This window comes from Solea senegalensis, linkage group LG12 (assembly GCF_019176455.1).
Source record: "Solea senegalensis isolate Sse05_10M linkage group LG12, IFAPA_SoseM_1, whole genome shotgun sequence".
In the NCBI taxonomy this organism is placed as follows: domain Eukaryota; kingdom Metazoa; phylum Chordata; class Actinopteri; order Pleuronectiformes; family Soleidae; genus Solea; species Solea senegalensis.
In genome coordinates, this window is record NC_058032.1 from 1,888,056 (window position 1) to 1,904,785 (window position 16,730).

The 16,730-nt window shown below is 40.0% G+C and overlaps 1 protein-coding gene across 3 annotated transcripts in view; it reads right to left on the bottom strand.

The window, feature by feature from the left end:
- Positions 1–3,528: 3,528 nt before the first annotated feature.
- The window catches only part of ldb2a (LIM domain binding 2a), a 97,379-nt gene continuing 84,177 nt past the window's right edge, over positions 3,529–16,730 (bottom strand). The window contains exons 7-9 of one of the 3 annotated variants that reach the window (XM_044040160.1): positions 14,005–14,058; positions 12,500–12,648; positions 3,529–5,315 (exon numbers count right to left, since the gene is read on the bottom strand). In XM_044040160.1, the coding sequence (XP_043896095.1) occupies positions 5,085–5,315; positions 12,500–12,648; positions 14,005–14,058 (434 nt within the window). In that variant the 3' untranslated portion in view covers positions 3,529–5,084. The remainder of the gene's footprint in view (positions 5,316–12,499; positions 12,649–14,004; positions 14,059–16,730) is intronic. The other 2 variants (XM_044040162.1, XM_044040163.1) reach the window with 2 other exon arrangements.

The window sequence follows — 16,730 nt, forward strand, 5'->3', positions numbered from 1 at the left end:
CATTTATCTGTTTACGGCAGGTGTTTCCATAACCCTGGACTGGATTCCGTCGACTGGCTGGACTGGATTCAGGGGTTTGCTACAACAACAAAAAGCAGAAAATGTGCTGAAACAAAGCTAAAGTCAACACACATACAACAAGCCCTTACTTATTTTGACTGGCAGAAAAGACAACTGGCTGAATACTCACAAAAAAACACAAAACAACTGAAACATGGACAAAAAAACACAAAACAACTGAAACATGGACAAAAAAACGGTCCTATTTTAAATGCCAGGAAGGAAACCTGGCTAGTGCCCATGGGGCACTGATACTAAAACATAATAATAAAACAAATAACTCAAAGTCAAACACAAAAACGACTGAAACAAAACTAGAATCAAAAAAACACTTGAGGGCAATGAAGTGGAATTGCTGCCGGGTCTTTGTGTTAATCTCACACACAGGTGCTCTTTGGAATCCTGACGTTTGCTGTATTATTCGTGGCATTTGTTGCCTGGGTAAAAATGATGTAAACACGACGAGATGTCATCTCACGCAGAGATTCAATTGTGTGAAGGTGAACAAGACACAAGGAAGGAAGCATATAAGGAAGCATATAAGGAGGCAAGCTGTAACGAGACACCCAACTCACTGAGATTGACAACAAGCCCAATGCCCAGTGGATTAAATACAAGGCGGCTTTAGACGTCGAATTCTGTGCACCACTCGAGACCAGGTGTAGTCCGCTGTAACACAAAGACGTACACATTACAGATCCCACACAAGCCCCGTTATAGTTATCTCCAGACCTAGAGGAAACTTTTTGACACAGAATGACAAATGGAGAGTGTTTTAAATGTTTAAAACTGGTAGTAAGATGTCTGCTGGCAGTTTAGCTACGACTGGTTTTGACGAAACCTTGAGGGAGATTTGTTTTTACTGTCGTCGGGAGATTCCAGCCTCTTAAAACTTACACACACTCACAGTCACACACATGTACAAGGTCTGTTCAACCTTGGGGTTGAAACCAGAAGTTAATTACAGCTGTATTGATACAGTTGTTGTACGTTTGCTTGTTTCTTTCTTTGTTTTCTCATCCGTGTCTCGTTCTCTTGTCTCTCTCCGTCCTCCATCATTCCTGATCCGTTCATCCCCCTCCCCCAACCAACCCCCTCTTCTCTTCCCGGTCCGGTGGCCTTGCATCGTATAATAAGCAGTGTAGGTGTGTGTGTGTGTGTTAGCCTCCACCTGCACAGAGGAAATCTGTCTGACACCAGGAGGCGTCCAGACGGTCAAACCAACTGTTTGCCTTGGTTGCTGGACAGGACGTTCACAAACGTACTCACCAATTCTCTGACCACTCGCACCAACCTCCGACAGAGGAGAGAGAGGTCGTTTTTTTACTGTTTCCTCCTCTTTCTCCTCTACTGCCACTTCCTGTATGTGCTGCTCACAGAGGCAGACGTTCATATCCAACAACACCCGACGCAAAACATGTACGTTTATCAACACATAAAAGTCATAAGTAGGTAAGTGAGTGACACGGAAAGAAATCCACTTGACAGGAGCAGTGGACTGACAGACGGACTGGAGTGCATTGACTGACGTGCATACAACAAAAACCTCAGTGACCTTTTGACCTTTTGTGTTTGGGGGGGGAGTTTAAACTCAAACCTTTGAAAAAAAACAGTTTTGAGTTCAAAACATTTGCAGCCTAGAAGCACATCGCACTGTTTGAAGTCAAGTTGTCCAGCAGAGGGCGACAACAGTGTTAGAGATAATGGAAGACGACAAACACGGGGTTCGTGAATCATTTTCAAAACGTGACACTTAACAGGAAGTGCTGTGAAAGTGAAAGTAATGTCTTTAGGGAACAGCTTTCTTAATTTTTCATTTCTCCATCACCTAACTCTATTTTTTCAGTGTTTCATTATTATTATTATTATTATATATTATTTTATTATTATTACATAATTATTTCATCAAGATCTTTTTTTTAAATGTTAAACGTCTTTGTTTGTATATATTATTATTTTTGATGTGTGTTTTTATTCGTAAAGCAGTTTGTAACGTTTGTTTTGAGAAGTGTTATATTCATTGATTTATTTGCTTAATGTCGTTTCAAATGTGTCGTTAAAAGGCTTCTTCTTCATGTCGCTTGCAGGATTTAAACTCTTGATGTTTTTTTTTGTTTTGTTAGTTTCACATTGCTGTAATGGACGTGATCTGTGTTCCTAATAAAGTGATCAGCAGAGTGCTCCTAATTAAGATTTATTTAGTTTTTTTCTTTCCTGTTGGACGTGTGTGATCACTGCTGACTGCACAACAACATTAAATTGACCCTTGGGGATAATAAAGGCAGACGTGAGCTTACCTTATGATTTATATTTTAAATGATTCTGGAATGCTGTTTTTTCTTTTTTTATCAGTGCTATAGATTCCCAGATTGTCATTTATTGATTTTGGTTTGAACATATCGTCTTACAGACATGTCTTCAGGATGTTTGTACAGAGAAAAAGAAACTCATTCTTCTCATTTTTCACAATAATTTAAATTATGAAATCAATGTAATTTAGTGGTCAGTGAATGATTTATACATAAAATAATATAGAAGCCAATTCTACCCACACCTAAAGCTACATGGAGCTGCTGCTCTTTGTCTACACAGTTTGATGTTGTTGCAGTACCACTTTGTCCACTTGGTGTCGCCAAAGTTCCATCAAACCATCCTGGGGTTAAAGTCTACCCAACAACAGCAGAGAGGCTCACATTTCTACTTTTCTGGATAACTTTGCTCAACTTCCTGTTCCAGTTTTGTACTTCACTTTTCTTTTCTTGGTGTTTTAAATAAAGCAGACCTTTACTTTACTCTGTCGAGGGACAGAGATGCTATCAAATTAAATCCATGGTTACATGTAGCTCAATCAGTGAATGTCCAACATCCTAAAATTCAAATGTTATCAAACACGTCCCTGCAAAGTTGTACATATTTATCACAGAGAGATGTTCTACATTTCCCAGAATGCTCTTCATTATCTTGAGTACCAGGTACATGGATTCTTTACATACGGTTATTTAGAAAAATGACCAGCGTCATAATTAGACGTTACATTGGAGTCATTTTCTATGAGACTTCATCACAAATGGAGGAAGAGTTGGATGTGATTTCTGATCTCGGATGCCACGATTCTCTCCACGGAAAACTGAAAGTGGGAATAAAAAAACACGGCCGGTGCCACAGAGATCTTTTCGTCATCATCATCATCATCATCATCCACCTCCCAGCTCTTCTGAGTCATGACGCACACGTCTCCTCTTCCTCGGCAGATGTAGACGTCCAGTTGCCATGGAAATGTTGACTGTCGGTTTTTCTGAGCACTTCAAGGACTTTTCACTCATGTTGGGCAGGACACACAAAAAAAAAAAATACAAAAGGGGGCCACTTCACCTGGGGGTCTACTTTTATGTCTCCTTCTCAAACCACTCAACGTGAATAGATGATATTTACATGCACATACAGTAACGCATGTAAACTAAATCCCACTTCCTTTGTAAGCACGGTTTATTGGCACACATAAATGGTAAAGCATACATACCAGACATCAGATATGACACAGAACACCTCTGCTATATAATGTACAAATGGTGTCTAATAATACTAGCCTCAAACATATTTAGAAATGTGTTAGCTTCCTTACAAATGCACAAATAAATACCCAGTTGTGTAAAGACCGTCCGCTGTTGCTTTCGCTCGCCTGACAAAGGTCCAACAGAACAGATCAGGAATATAGAATCAGTTTGATTAAAGATTAAAGAACAATCGTGAACACAAACGCGGGGATCTCGAGACGTTTCTGTGGGGTGGCTGGGATTTCATCTGCGCATTGTTTCCTTTTTCATTCGTGTAAAAATTGGCGTCACAGAATAGACGGGAGATATGAGCGTGTGACCGCGCGGTGCTTTACTAAAGGTGTGGCTTTGGTTGTGCACTAGCTAAAAGAGGAACGACGAACACTTGAAAAGAGTTGGATTCCGACAAGAGGGGGAAAAAAAAAGCAGCGTCCATCCAAACCACCCGACAGAAATCTGAACCTCCTGTACAAAACAAAAACAGCTGCCATATCCAAACTGCTTTCAGTGGACAAAGTAGATTCCACCTCTATTTACAGAGCTACAAACCTTGCAACAGTGTTTCCCAAACTGACGAAACCCAAAGAAGGAACAAACTCAGAGAGCGATGCAATTTTTAAAAAGTACACACATATCAAATGAAATTTAAAAACCCTATAAAATCATGCAGGAGAAGGCTTTAATATCAGTTTGGGAGTAGGTCGTTAAAGGGAAAGAATTCAATTTTTGATAAGGAGCGGGAGAGGGGGTTAAAAAAGGTCAAGTCCACACACTGATCGGCAACAGATTACAACGTGATTGCAAAGGATTCTGAGAGAGAAGCAAAAATACCAAGAGACGACGAAACACAATCAGACTGGTTTGCATGAAATCACCATCTGAGACCGAAAAACCAAAAAATGATCCGTCCCAGGACGGGATTTTCCCGCTCGTCCGTAGAAACTTTTTATTCCGTCTTCAGTGAAAGTGGAAACGAAACGAAACGACACGAGGTTTTCCACGAAACGCGCACGCACACACACACACACACACACACCTCGCCTTCGTCTTCAGGTTGAGTCGACGGTTTTGTTTGTTGTTTTTATTCCTCTTTTCTTTCCACTGTCTATTGACGGCGTGATGACTCGTGACCTGCGGGTCAACCAATCACGGCTGCCGCTTATTCCACCAGACGAGAGGCTCGTAGCGGCCGCGGTCCGAGGAGGTGATTCTGATCTGGACTTCTCATTCACGAGAGACAAAAAGGGGAGGGGGGGGAAGAAGGAGGAGAAGAAGAAGAAGAAGAAGAAGAAGCATAGTCTTCCTTTATTTTACATTACAGCTGCATACAGACTGGTATGCATTTCATGTCTGTGAGAGGGGGATTTTTGTGATTCGGTAAAATGTTGCGAGGCGTAGAAGCGCTTGCTTTTTAAAAAAAACGTCCTTCTGTTTGTTGTTCTCTTCTCCGTCTTCTGTTTGTTTGTTTTTTTACTGCGAGGGCTGCGGCGCTGTGCTCTCGGGCTTGCTGTCCTGGGCGGCGGGCGGTTTGCTGCTCCAGGGGGCGCTGTTGCCCAGAGCCGGGGAGCTGTTGAAGTCGTCCTCGTCGTCCAGGCCGTTGGTGGCGTCGTACTGCGTGTTCTCCAGGCGCGTGATCAGGCGCTCGTCCTCGTCCCCGAACTCGCCGCCCATCAGGGTCGGCTCGCCCACCACCATCACGTCCTGGAGAGAGAGACAGGGAGAGAGACAGATTTATGAATGTTGTTGTTTCCAAAGGTCACATCTCTGGTTGAGCAATAAACCCTCTGTTTTTGTGTTTGTGTATGCATGGCTTATTCTAAATTTACTCTATTTAGATATTGTGTTTTATTGTTTTTCTAAGTTCCATATTTCTGTTCATATTGTTTGTGCAGCACTTTGTGTTTATTTGCCTTTTACACTCTTTTTTTAAAAGTTTTAAAACTTTGTTCATGTATGACGAGCAGTAGTAAGCGTGTGTTCACACCGTGTCCTTAAAGTTGAGCTTTTATTTAATGATTTGATCCTTTTTGAACGTCGGCTTTCACATGCAGTTCAATCATTTTTATGAATCACCTTCACAGAAAGAAATGAAGATTTTCTTTTGAGCTGTAGATCACCTTAAATGTCACTGACAGTCTGTTCCGTGTACAGTCGAATATCATTTGTCATGAATGTGGATGAATAGGATGACAATAAATGACCATTAGTCATCTATTTTCAGTGGTGAATGCAAAAGTCAAATAGTAGTGAAATAGTAGTTCACGCACGTAACCCTGACTAATTCTTATTTAAATGGATATATAACACACTTTTATAAGGACTCATCTTTGCCTGTTTGATCACATGCTACATTCACAGTGTTTATAAATAGTGGAACATGTTTCTCAACCCTCTGACCGCTCACATGATTTATATTCTCTAAATTAGCAACTTTAAATCACAGTACACAGATTATAATCCGCTGTAATGCAGGCAAACATGACCAAAGAAGAAATGTTCTATCTAAACTAATCAAGTAAACACAGAGTGAAAGGATAAATAACATTTGCATTATTCAGATGTTTGTTGTGTCATTTTTTTACCGTTTAATTGTGAAAATAACGCGACGAGGTCGTAAACTGCCACAAATACGTGACTCGTGACGTTTTCACGCTGAAGTATCTTCTTTATTTTCTGTGTATTTTCCTGCATCAACATGGAAGCTGCTGCTTGTGTGTGTGTGTGTGTGTGTGTGTGTGTGTGTGTGTGTGTGTAGCCATCCACAGAGTGAAAACCCTCTCCAAGCACTTTGTGCAAATGAAACCTTCCCGCACAGAGGAGTGGATTCTGTTCCCTCCGCCCTGATCGATACTCATCATGTCAGACATATTTCACATGGACGGTCGTCTCACAGCGGGGTCAACGCAGGGAAGGAGAGCGAGAGATTTATCCATTATCAGCGCTTCTCTCTCTGTGACTCTCGTGATGTCAAGGATTCCTGATAACACTTCAGAGGCTTTTCTTTTTCTTTTTTACGTAACTCGGGAGGAATTCCTCACATGGTGAGATTATTGACGTGAATTCCTATTTATTTTTCCTTGTATATATATATATATATATATATATATATATATTTATATGTGAGTCTGTTGTACATCATTTACTAATTTTTTTATTTATTTTTACACATTTTCCTGTAACAAAATGTACAAAACTAAACAATTCATCAAAGAATGGGGAGAAAAATCAGATAATACCTGTTTCCGTCTTTATAATAACATAACATAATGTAACATGTCAAACATAACTATGGCAAGCTAGTGTATATGTATGTGTATATATATATATATATATGTATATATATATATATATATATATATATATATACATATATGTGTAACATGAATGCTGTGTAACATGAATGCTCTGAGGGTTAAGGATAACTTAAGTGTTTCTAATATATTAAAATAAAATATTATGTTTTCCATGACAGCTAAATCGCTCAATCGTTTCCCAGGTTTTCCAGGACGTGTGGGAACGCTGTTTAAAGCATCAGTCAGTGGAGAAGGTTCTGCTGTAGTTGAGTGGACTAGTTTGAGTTCAGTCCAGTGGCTCACAACTAACTACTGAAGACAGTTCACGTTACATATTAGCCCCATGCAGCGCCGCCAACAGCACCATGGGAAGAAGCCGCAGTTAAATGGAGCGCACGCTTCGCTGGTCATGTGTGTCAACACTCCGTGGCTCGGGAGATCGAACACACACACACACACACACACACGCACCAAAACTCGGTAGCCAATCAGCAAGCAGCTTCCTAAGGCCGCCCACAGAACACGTGTATTTTCAAAGAATAAAGTACAATATTTCTGAATGATTAAATCAATACTTTATTTGCTTCTTAAAAAGTACCGTTTGAAAATATTGACACAAATGTGAATAAAACAAATACAGCCGCAGCGTCGCAATGATTTTAATGTGTGAAACCGCTCCCTTTAAAGAAAATATCACAGTATTTGTCAAATTTAGACACGCGAACCCAGATTTGATCACTCAAAACACACAAGGATGTAAACAAACAAACAAACAACACTAACACACACACACACACACACTGTGATGAAGACCACCAATGGGGGGGCTAGAAGCAGCGTCTGTATTTATTCAAGCCACCCCCCCAAAAACCCCCTCAGCGACCACTTCCACACCCCACTATGCCTTAATCAGGCTAATTAATTTAGGTGAGCTTTTCAACTAAATGACAATATCCACACTGATTTGTCAATTTGCATAGCTAATTGAGTCATTAGCTAAAAACGTGCTGATTGCCAACAAGCCTCGCGTTCACCATCTGTTCCTGTGTGAGGACGCCTGACAACCTCCTGACAACCTCCTCACAACCTCCTGACAACCTCCTCACAACCTACCTCGAGCCAATTCTGGGTCCCCAAAAAATAAAACAAATAAAAAAAAAATCTCTCTGGCAGAGACTGTGGGGAGCGCTAATTGTGAGCTAATTAATGCTGTCTACTCGTCTACTCATCTCGTTAGGAGTTAGCCTTTGTGCTAAGCTAAGTGGCGAGGCTGTGAATGGGTGCCGGTGCAGTGGTGAACACCTCGCTCTCCTCTCCACTCACTGTGGTTTCAGCCATTTACTCATTTATTTACTTACTCATTAATTAAGCAGGGATTAGCACTTGGTTCCCAAGCACTGGTTGGGTAGCCAGAGTTTTTTTGGGGGTCCCCAAACAAATTTAGTTCACATTGATGTGCATGTTTTTTTTTTTTAACTAACTCAGATAAAATTTAAGTTTTAATTAATTCACCAAACATCTGTTGAAAAACTTTTTGATTACCAGTTAAAAATGATAATATCAGATGTTTCAGATATGGCTGTGAATGAGTCGCTACGTCGGGCACAATTGCTCTTTTCTCTTGATTTATAATGTGAATGAATGTGAATGTGAATCATTTATGAGAGTGTAGCTGCCACTTATTACCAATAATAATAATAATAATAAGAAGAATAATAAGAATAATAATAATAACAATAATGATAATAATAATAATAATAATGCTGATGATAATAATAATAATAATAATAATAACAATAATAATAAATGCAACTTAATGAATTTACCCCTGATGGGAGTTTAATATAAAAATCTTACTTTACCTGATTCTCTTATCTTATCTCACCACATCTTACCAATGCAAGATTTTTGCCTTTTCATAGTTCAATAAGAACAAAATCAGAGTAATTCTTTAGGTTCCTTGATGTTCCATAAACATTCTCCTGAAAACCAGTTTACCAGCAACTATAAAATAAAAAAATAAGACATTTTATCTGTGCTTATCAATAGTAAATTGAAAAAAAGTGTTTATTTTACAAGTTGACACTTATTTAACGTCCAAAAATGTGTTTTCTACAGTAGCCGAACACAGATATGGTTGTTTTTAAGGGCACATTTAAAGTTTAAAGAGTTTAAAAGGACGGAAATGTTCAAATGCGAGACTTCAAAACACATGACACAACCTGACTGTTTCCTCCAGTGATGCATCTGTCTGTCTGTCTGTCTGTCTGTCCACAGCATGTGTCCACCCACTGAGTGACTGACACTGCTGCTGGGCCCACGTGCTCACAGGAACAACACACTCTGAACACTTCACTCAAACCACTAGAGGTCAGTGTTGATCATTCTATCCACGCCCTCCTCCCCTCAACACCCTCCCTCCCTCCCTCCCTCCCTCCCACCTTCCTTCCCCCACTCCTCCTCTCCCCCCCTCCCCTGTAAGGGTCCACTCCTGATTGTCATTGGGCTCACGTAGCCTCGTGCTCAGCCACAAACGAACAACTTCTCAGACAAAGACAGCAGGCGCGCAACATATGTAACCAGCATGTAAGCAGCCACGCTGCCAGTCTTTAAGAGGCGTGTGAATGCAAGGCGTGAGTGCCACGGCTGCTCTGTGTGTGTAATGTGTGTGTGTGTGTGTAATGTGTGTGGTGTTGGGGAGGAGTATATTGTGCATGTGAAGGAGGGCTGGGCTGGGGGTGGAGGGTGTATACAGATATCGGTGATAATGAGCGCTGGAGCTGAGCCAAACTGAGAGAAAACAACTGAAATGCACATGCTGAACCTGTGTGTGTGTGTGTGTGTGTGTGTGTGTGAGATGGAGAGAAATGGGCAGAAAATCACAAAAGGTGACAGGACAGGTGACTACGAGGGACATTACAGACTGTGTGTGTGCAGATGGGAGCTGTAGATTATTTATAATTACAGCCAAAAATGCCAGGAAAATCTGGTTTGTGCCATAATGTGTGCACATGCGTGACCCTTCAGTCCATATCATAAAATACCTCCTAATAATGGCATGTTTTCTATCACAGGAAACTTTTTATTAAACTCTGAGTAACTACGACATTTTCACACTCGTTCTCCTCGCGTGTCGACACGTTCACAGTGACAGTGACGGGAACCATGAACGTCGGCCGTCACTTTAATTATTTAATTAATTAACACACAAAAGACAAAAAAAAACATTATAACAACATAATGTTATAATGGTTATCGCCGTTAAACGTTAAAAAATAAAATACAGTGGTGGTAAATAGGGCGCGCAAAGTCAGCGACAGACTCTTCCTCACATTATACTTCACACACTGGTGCACTGAGATTAGATTAAGATAAGGCCACTCTAATTATTCTATATATTTGTTTCATTTTCTACACAACAGTATTTCTGAAGTACCACAGGGAGAAGCTAGTGTACCACAATTTGAGAACCATGGATTTAGAGCGTGTTGAGCTAAGAGGAGCATTCAAGAAACCTCTCAAATGTCATCATTTCTGCAAACAGACGTAAAGTCCACTCACTAAATGCTTGCTGCTGCTGCTGCCACCGTGTGATCACTTTGGAGTTTTGTAATTATACATATATATATATGTATATATATACATGTATAAATATGTATAAATACAGTATTATATATGTATAATGAGAAAGAGTACGGACTAAGACTCGACTCTAGCGGCTGCTTAACCTCAAAACTGTGTCAAGTGTTTTCCGAATCAGACGTTCAAACTCTGAATATAAACACAGGATAATAAAAACACAGTAAAAAAAACCCTGCATGATGCAAATGAACTGCGAGAGCAGCGGGGAACAGATTCAGTGAATAAAGAAGGGAATGAAGTTTAGGGAAAGACGTGACTGACATGACAACAACAAACAAACAATAACAAATATTAGACTGAAACAAGAACATAAATGTCCTTGATTTATGTTTTTTTTTGTTCTACTTGCTTTGTTATTTTCAATCTTCTCTGTAGATTCTTTTCAGTATTTTCATGCATTAATGCTTTGTGTGTCATGCTTTTATTTTGTAAAGTGCTTTAGAAACAAAGTTCATTACATGACTTAATTGTTGGTATTATCTATTTATTTATTCTCATCCTAATTAGGTTGCAATTAACACTGTCCCCTCCCTTTTATTATTGATGATATTATGTCTGTTGTTTGTAATGCTGTACTTACTAATTTGATCAGTTTTTGTTTAATTCAACTTTATTTAAAGCACACTGGTGAACGTAGGTTGTTTTTAAAAGTGCTTAATGAATAAACTTGACCTTGAACTTGACCTGTGCATGTACAGTAACTGACTGTCGATTTCATTTAACTTACAGTGACCGCAGTGGACGGAAACTGACATAAATGTGCATTGTCTTTGACCATGTGAACGTTTAAATCAAGCTTTTGTCTCGTTTGGGCAAATCTGAAATCTAAAATCCTGCCGAGTTCAAGCTCGACTGAGCGTGCGAGTGCGATTCCAGTGAGCTGCTGCGAGTTCAGTGCCTGGCTCAAGGGCTTTTTTTAAAAAGCGTGGTGTCTGAGAAAGAGCAGCGTGTCACTTTTTTTCCTCTAACCCTCGAGGCGATGGCCACTTGGCTGAGCACTGGGGTCAAAGCTGCGGCACGCGGGCCACATGTGGCCCCAAACTCAGCCACTTAATATAAACTGGCCCACTACCCTTACAGAATACAGAATATAATAGTAAATAGGATTAAATAGAATAGAATAGATGTAATTTATGAATCCCAAACTGGGAGATTAGAGTGTAGCAGAAGCAGCAACACAGTATACAAAGAATTCAATTATAATCTAAGGATAAGGGATGTAATGAATAATAAAGATGTAGTAAACTGTGAACTGTAAAGTGCATAAAAACTGTAGGGTGTAAAAGAAACAAAAGTATTGTGAATTTAGACAAAAGTATTATGAATTTATGGCTTTAAACAAACATATTGTAGATTTTGAACATGTTAGCTATTGTCATGAACAGTGAGTAATATTTTGTATGATAATAATAGCTAAGGTTATATGAATTACACTTTTAAATGTCTTTGATGTTATCTGCATCATAAATATGTTTTTATTGGGATCTGTGTATCGTTCTTTAATAGAACAAACACTTTAACTTTGAAATTCGGATAAACTGGACCCTCGTTGGCCCCCAGGTGGTTTGAGTTTGAGAGCCCTGCTGCAAACACTCTGATAATTTAAGGGAATTTAACCTGGAACAAAGCAACACGGAGAAGAAATGTTCCTCACCTTTTTTACTACTTGTTATTTATAAACTTAGCTCTTGTGCTATTTGCTGCTTTGATGATTTTAACGTCAGTTGTGTCACTTTTTATGATCGCTGCTTTCTTCTGTTTTCTGTCTTTCGTGTTCTCAAACTCGTCCCCGGAGCTTTCGTCTGTCTCACAGCGAAAAGACGTTTGACTTTGCAAATAAATTGAAGCCATTAGCTGCAGAACCATTAGGAAATTCATGTGCAAATCAAACAGAGACACAGAGAGAGGGAAAAAAGATAGAGGCAAACCAGGAGTGGAGCTGATGCTTACAGGTACCTGACTGGAGAGGCTGAAGTTGGTGGCGGGGCTGCGCTTCTTGCTGGCAGCCGTGCCCACGCTGCTGTTGGCGCTGCTGGCCGAGTTCTTCCGTTTCCTCCTCTTCGTGGTCGTCTGTCGGGCAGGCTCAGCTTTGGCGCGACCAGCAAACACAAACAGAGGCAATGCCAAGAGCATAATGCATACAGATTGGGACACGGTGTGCGGCGGAGGTCATGCTAGCGGAGGCTCGGACGCGTGAAGACACCGATGTGCAGTAGGGCTGTCACTTTTTCACCTGAATGTCTCCCACAGTAGAGGATAAGTGGGCCAGATTTCGGCTGATTTGAACGGATTATGTGGCCAAATTATCTTGTAGAGTGTGGGATTAACAGACGCGATTTTAACGTCATCAGCGTGAGTAGAAGTTTAGAACCGTATCTTGTACAAGCCGAGTTTATTGCGTCTCCGTTCTCAGCCATTTTCTTGGCATTTCTCACACAATATAGCTATTGACTGACGACGTCTGTTTGTATTCTGAAGTCACGTTAAATCACGCGAGATTCTGTGAGAACCCGAATCTCCTCCCCGGAATCGTCCGAGTGTGTGATTCCTGCGTCTAATCTGTGGTCACATTTGAAAATCCTCAGGCCCTAAAAGCACATCAGACCTTCTAATGTCAACGTTGGTGTTTTGTTGTTCTTCTGTGAAAATGGATGGATTAAAAAAAGCTAATCCTTCCCTGTGAGGGACACAAGAGTGTTGTGGAGTTGATTTCGGAAAAAGGTTCACAAAGCTTAGCTGTTAAATCACAGTGTTTAACCTCGCGTGACTTATAGTAAGAGACATAATAATAAATAATGTTGTGACGTGTTTTGTCAGTGTGTGAACGAGGGACACGACTACGGGTCGTAGGGATGACGCGCGGCGTAACAGTGGTTGTAAACCATGACAGCCCTCGTACACACAGACACAGGCCGAGAGAGCACAGACGCACAAACACAGAAACATAAGTAACACCGGCGAGTTCACACAACGAGTTCACACAGCGAGTTCACACAGCGAGTTCACACAGCGAGTTCACAGTGATCCATGCTTTTGTTTTGTGCAGAGTTGAAACCGCACGAGCGTTAACATCTCCCCACAGACATGCACGGGTAAGAAACAAGCCCCTGTTTCATTTGCATAAATGTTCAACAATGGACCCGCGATTGCCCGCCGCAATTAACGATTTCAGCTCGGCAGCAATTGCCGTGTGTTCCTCGATGGCACGAGGCAGATTATTAAAGTGGCTCGGCTGCGGCTGAGGCTGCGGCGTCCATTCTTGCACATTCGCTGCTCTTGAGTGAGACCATGTAAACTCAGTTGGACAACATTTGTCTTCACATGCATCTACATGACACATACTTGTATTACCAGTTTTTGTCAGTTAGTACTTTTCCCAGCATGCAGTTATCCATAATAGACTGTATATAGACCCAGAAGACAGTGACATGGTGTAAGAGAGAAGATAAAGATACCTTTTTTGTGATTTGTGGGAAATATTTCCGTTTTGAAGTTCTGTGGGTGTCCAGCTGAAACCGGAGCCAAAGTCAGTTTAATCTAATCCAGGTTTTTGTTTTTTAAAGCAACGTAAAACAGAATAATGCTGCCTTCACATGCTCTTGGAATTATGGTTAATATGAGTTCCTGACATGCAAAAAAAGATAACCTTTGACATTTCAAGATGGCAGAGGGTAAGTCAAGATTGGGCATGAATAGAAATGATTATTTTGGTCTTTTTAAAATACTACAGTGCTTATTAGAGAGCCTGCTTAGCAATGCAAAGCAAGCATCTATTGTTATTGTTCAAAAAAACGATTTCAACCCAGCCCTCTTTGGAGCCTCACAGTGTCGTCTTAATTTAACGTAGCGACATGGTTGGAACTTTAAACACGTCACAAGACTTGAGACTTTGTTCACCTAAATCAAAGTATCAATACCTATTACGGTTTTTACGCGATCACAGTTTAAGTTTCATACTTTTTCAGATTTTATAATGAGTGTTTAGATCCCAAAAATCTCTAAAACTCTTTTTCTGCCCACAATTTCCAACCTACACCGAACATTTTTACATCAAAATGTAGCTACGGTTGTCGTCTAGTCTATAAAATAACAACGAAAGCACTCAAACGTAACGTAGTATCTATTTTTTTCCGATTGCACTGAAGGCAGCACAGGACCAGGGACGACAACAGAGGAAATAACTTAACTCAGTGCCACAAACATGCAGAAGAAATTTATGCTACAGTGAGAGAGATGTTTCTTTCCAATTAGGAGTTACTCCTAATTCCTAAAGGTGCAATTAAACCATGAGTGAAATCATTATTATTATTTAAAAAAGAATAAAACAGATATGAAATGATGACACGGGTTAATAGAGATCTCAGTTTCTAGTATTTTTCTCTTTTAAGGAATTTATGTGGTGAATAATTTATGAGCCAAATTCTGCCAACATTTGGTAAAAAAAACATTCCTTATTCATTTTTTTTAATCTCAAGTGAGACAAGAAAACGCGGCTGTGATCTTTTTCAAACAGTCGCCTGAAAATGAAATAGATATTTAGAGATTCTTACTAATCACAGCGAGGGAGATGCTTTCATATTCAGTTAGAGCGAGCGGTGACTCACGATACAAACAAAACTCAAACTATAAATCACAGCCCAAAACAATAAGGGGGATTTTTTTTGTTGTTTATCAGCATCTATAACTTTTTTTTTCATTCCTGACTTTGACAGACGTGAGTGTCAGAAACAATCACTTCTGTTATCCAACTGGTTTCCTTGGACGCTGGACCGGTGACGCACTTTAAATCTCTTCCATTTCCACCACCAGGACTTATCAGAGCGTAAATGCGCCTGTGGCTTCCTTCCTGGCCCAATCCCAACCACTTTCCAAACTGGAGAAGAATTGCAGGAAAACAGGGGACACACGCTAGCGACAAGGAAAACTGCAAATCCAGCGAAACTGAAAAAAGGAATCGAGCTAATGTTGTGTCAGACTGGACATGTGACATCGAGCGACCCGTGAGAAGAAGGAGAAACTGGGGACGTCCAAATATCCCTACAGAGTTTAGAGCTGCGGCCAGATTAACTGTGATTAAGAGTCTTTTCTGGATCTTAAATGTGAATTTAACTGAGAAAAAGTCATAATTCTGAGATTAGAGAAAAAGTCAGAAATTCTGATGTTAAAGATAAAGTCAGAATTCTGAGATTAGAGGAATAGTCAAAATTCTGAGATTAAAGAAAAAGTCAGAATTCTGAGATTAAAGAAAAAAAATCAGGATTCTGACTTAAATCTCAGAATTCAGGCTATTTCATGGTTTTTCTTTCAATTTTCTTTCAGTTTTTTACATGTGGCCCTAAAACTCTTCCGTAATAAAGAAATCATTAAAACTGAATTATTTTTGCTTTGCTTTCAAACAACACATTGGAGAGCGTTTGAGAAACACCGATCAACATTTTTTTAAGATTTCCTGACATTTATGAACCAAACAAACACTAGATTAAAGATTAAAGATTAAATGAGCGCAGAGAGACAAACAAGAAAGAAAACAATTCAATCTAAATATGAAACTGCATCTCTTTTAAACGGCTTCATTTTCCTCAGCATCAGCACAAGAGGCCTTTTCTCTAAACTCAGATTTATATTCATAAAATGCTTTCTTTCTTTTTTCCTTCTTCGTCTCTGCTCTGATTTTTTTTCTTTTCTTTTGAAGAACGTCATTGACACTGGGGAGCTGCTGCTGCTGGGAGGGCTGGATCTACTAGTTTGATTACACCCGGCACCCTTAATTAAAGTTACACAGGTCTGAGTCAAAGGCTTTTTGACTGGTGTTGGTTTTTAAAGACATCTCGTCACGGCTCGCTAAGCATTGCAGTAATTTGCAGCCACTCCAATGTGTCCAAAAAAAATCTCAGCTTATTCTTTCTCTCCTCCAGCTTAAGACCACACAGCCAATTTAAGCCCTGCTACTTTTCAGAAACTGCCCTTAAAACATCAATCATAAAAGGCTGAGAGGCCCCTTAAATTCTGCCAGGTTTACACTCGAGACGCAAAAAAAAACCCAATTCTGATTAATTTCACTCACCTCAAAGTGCATTCATTAAAGGATTAAGACGTGTAATGGTGAATTATGAAAACAAAGATAAAATGAAGGTTTGTGCGTTACTTTGATTGAAAATACTCTCTTTTTTATCAGATTAGG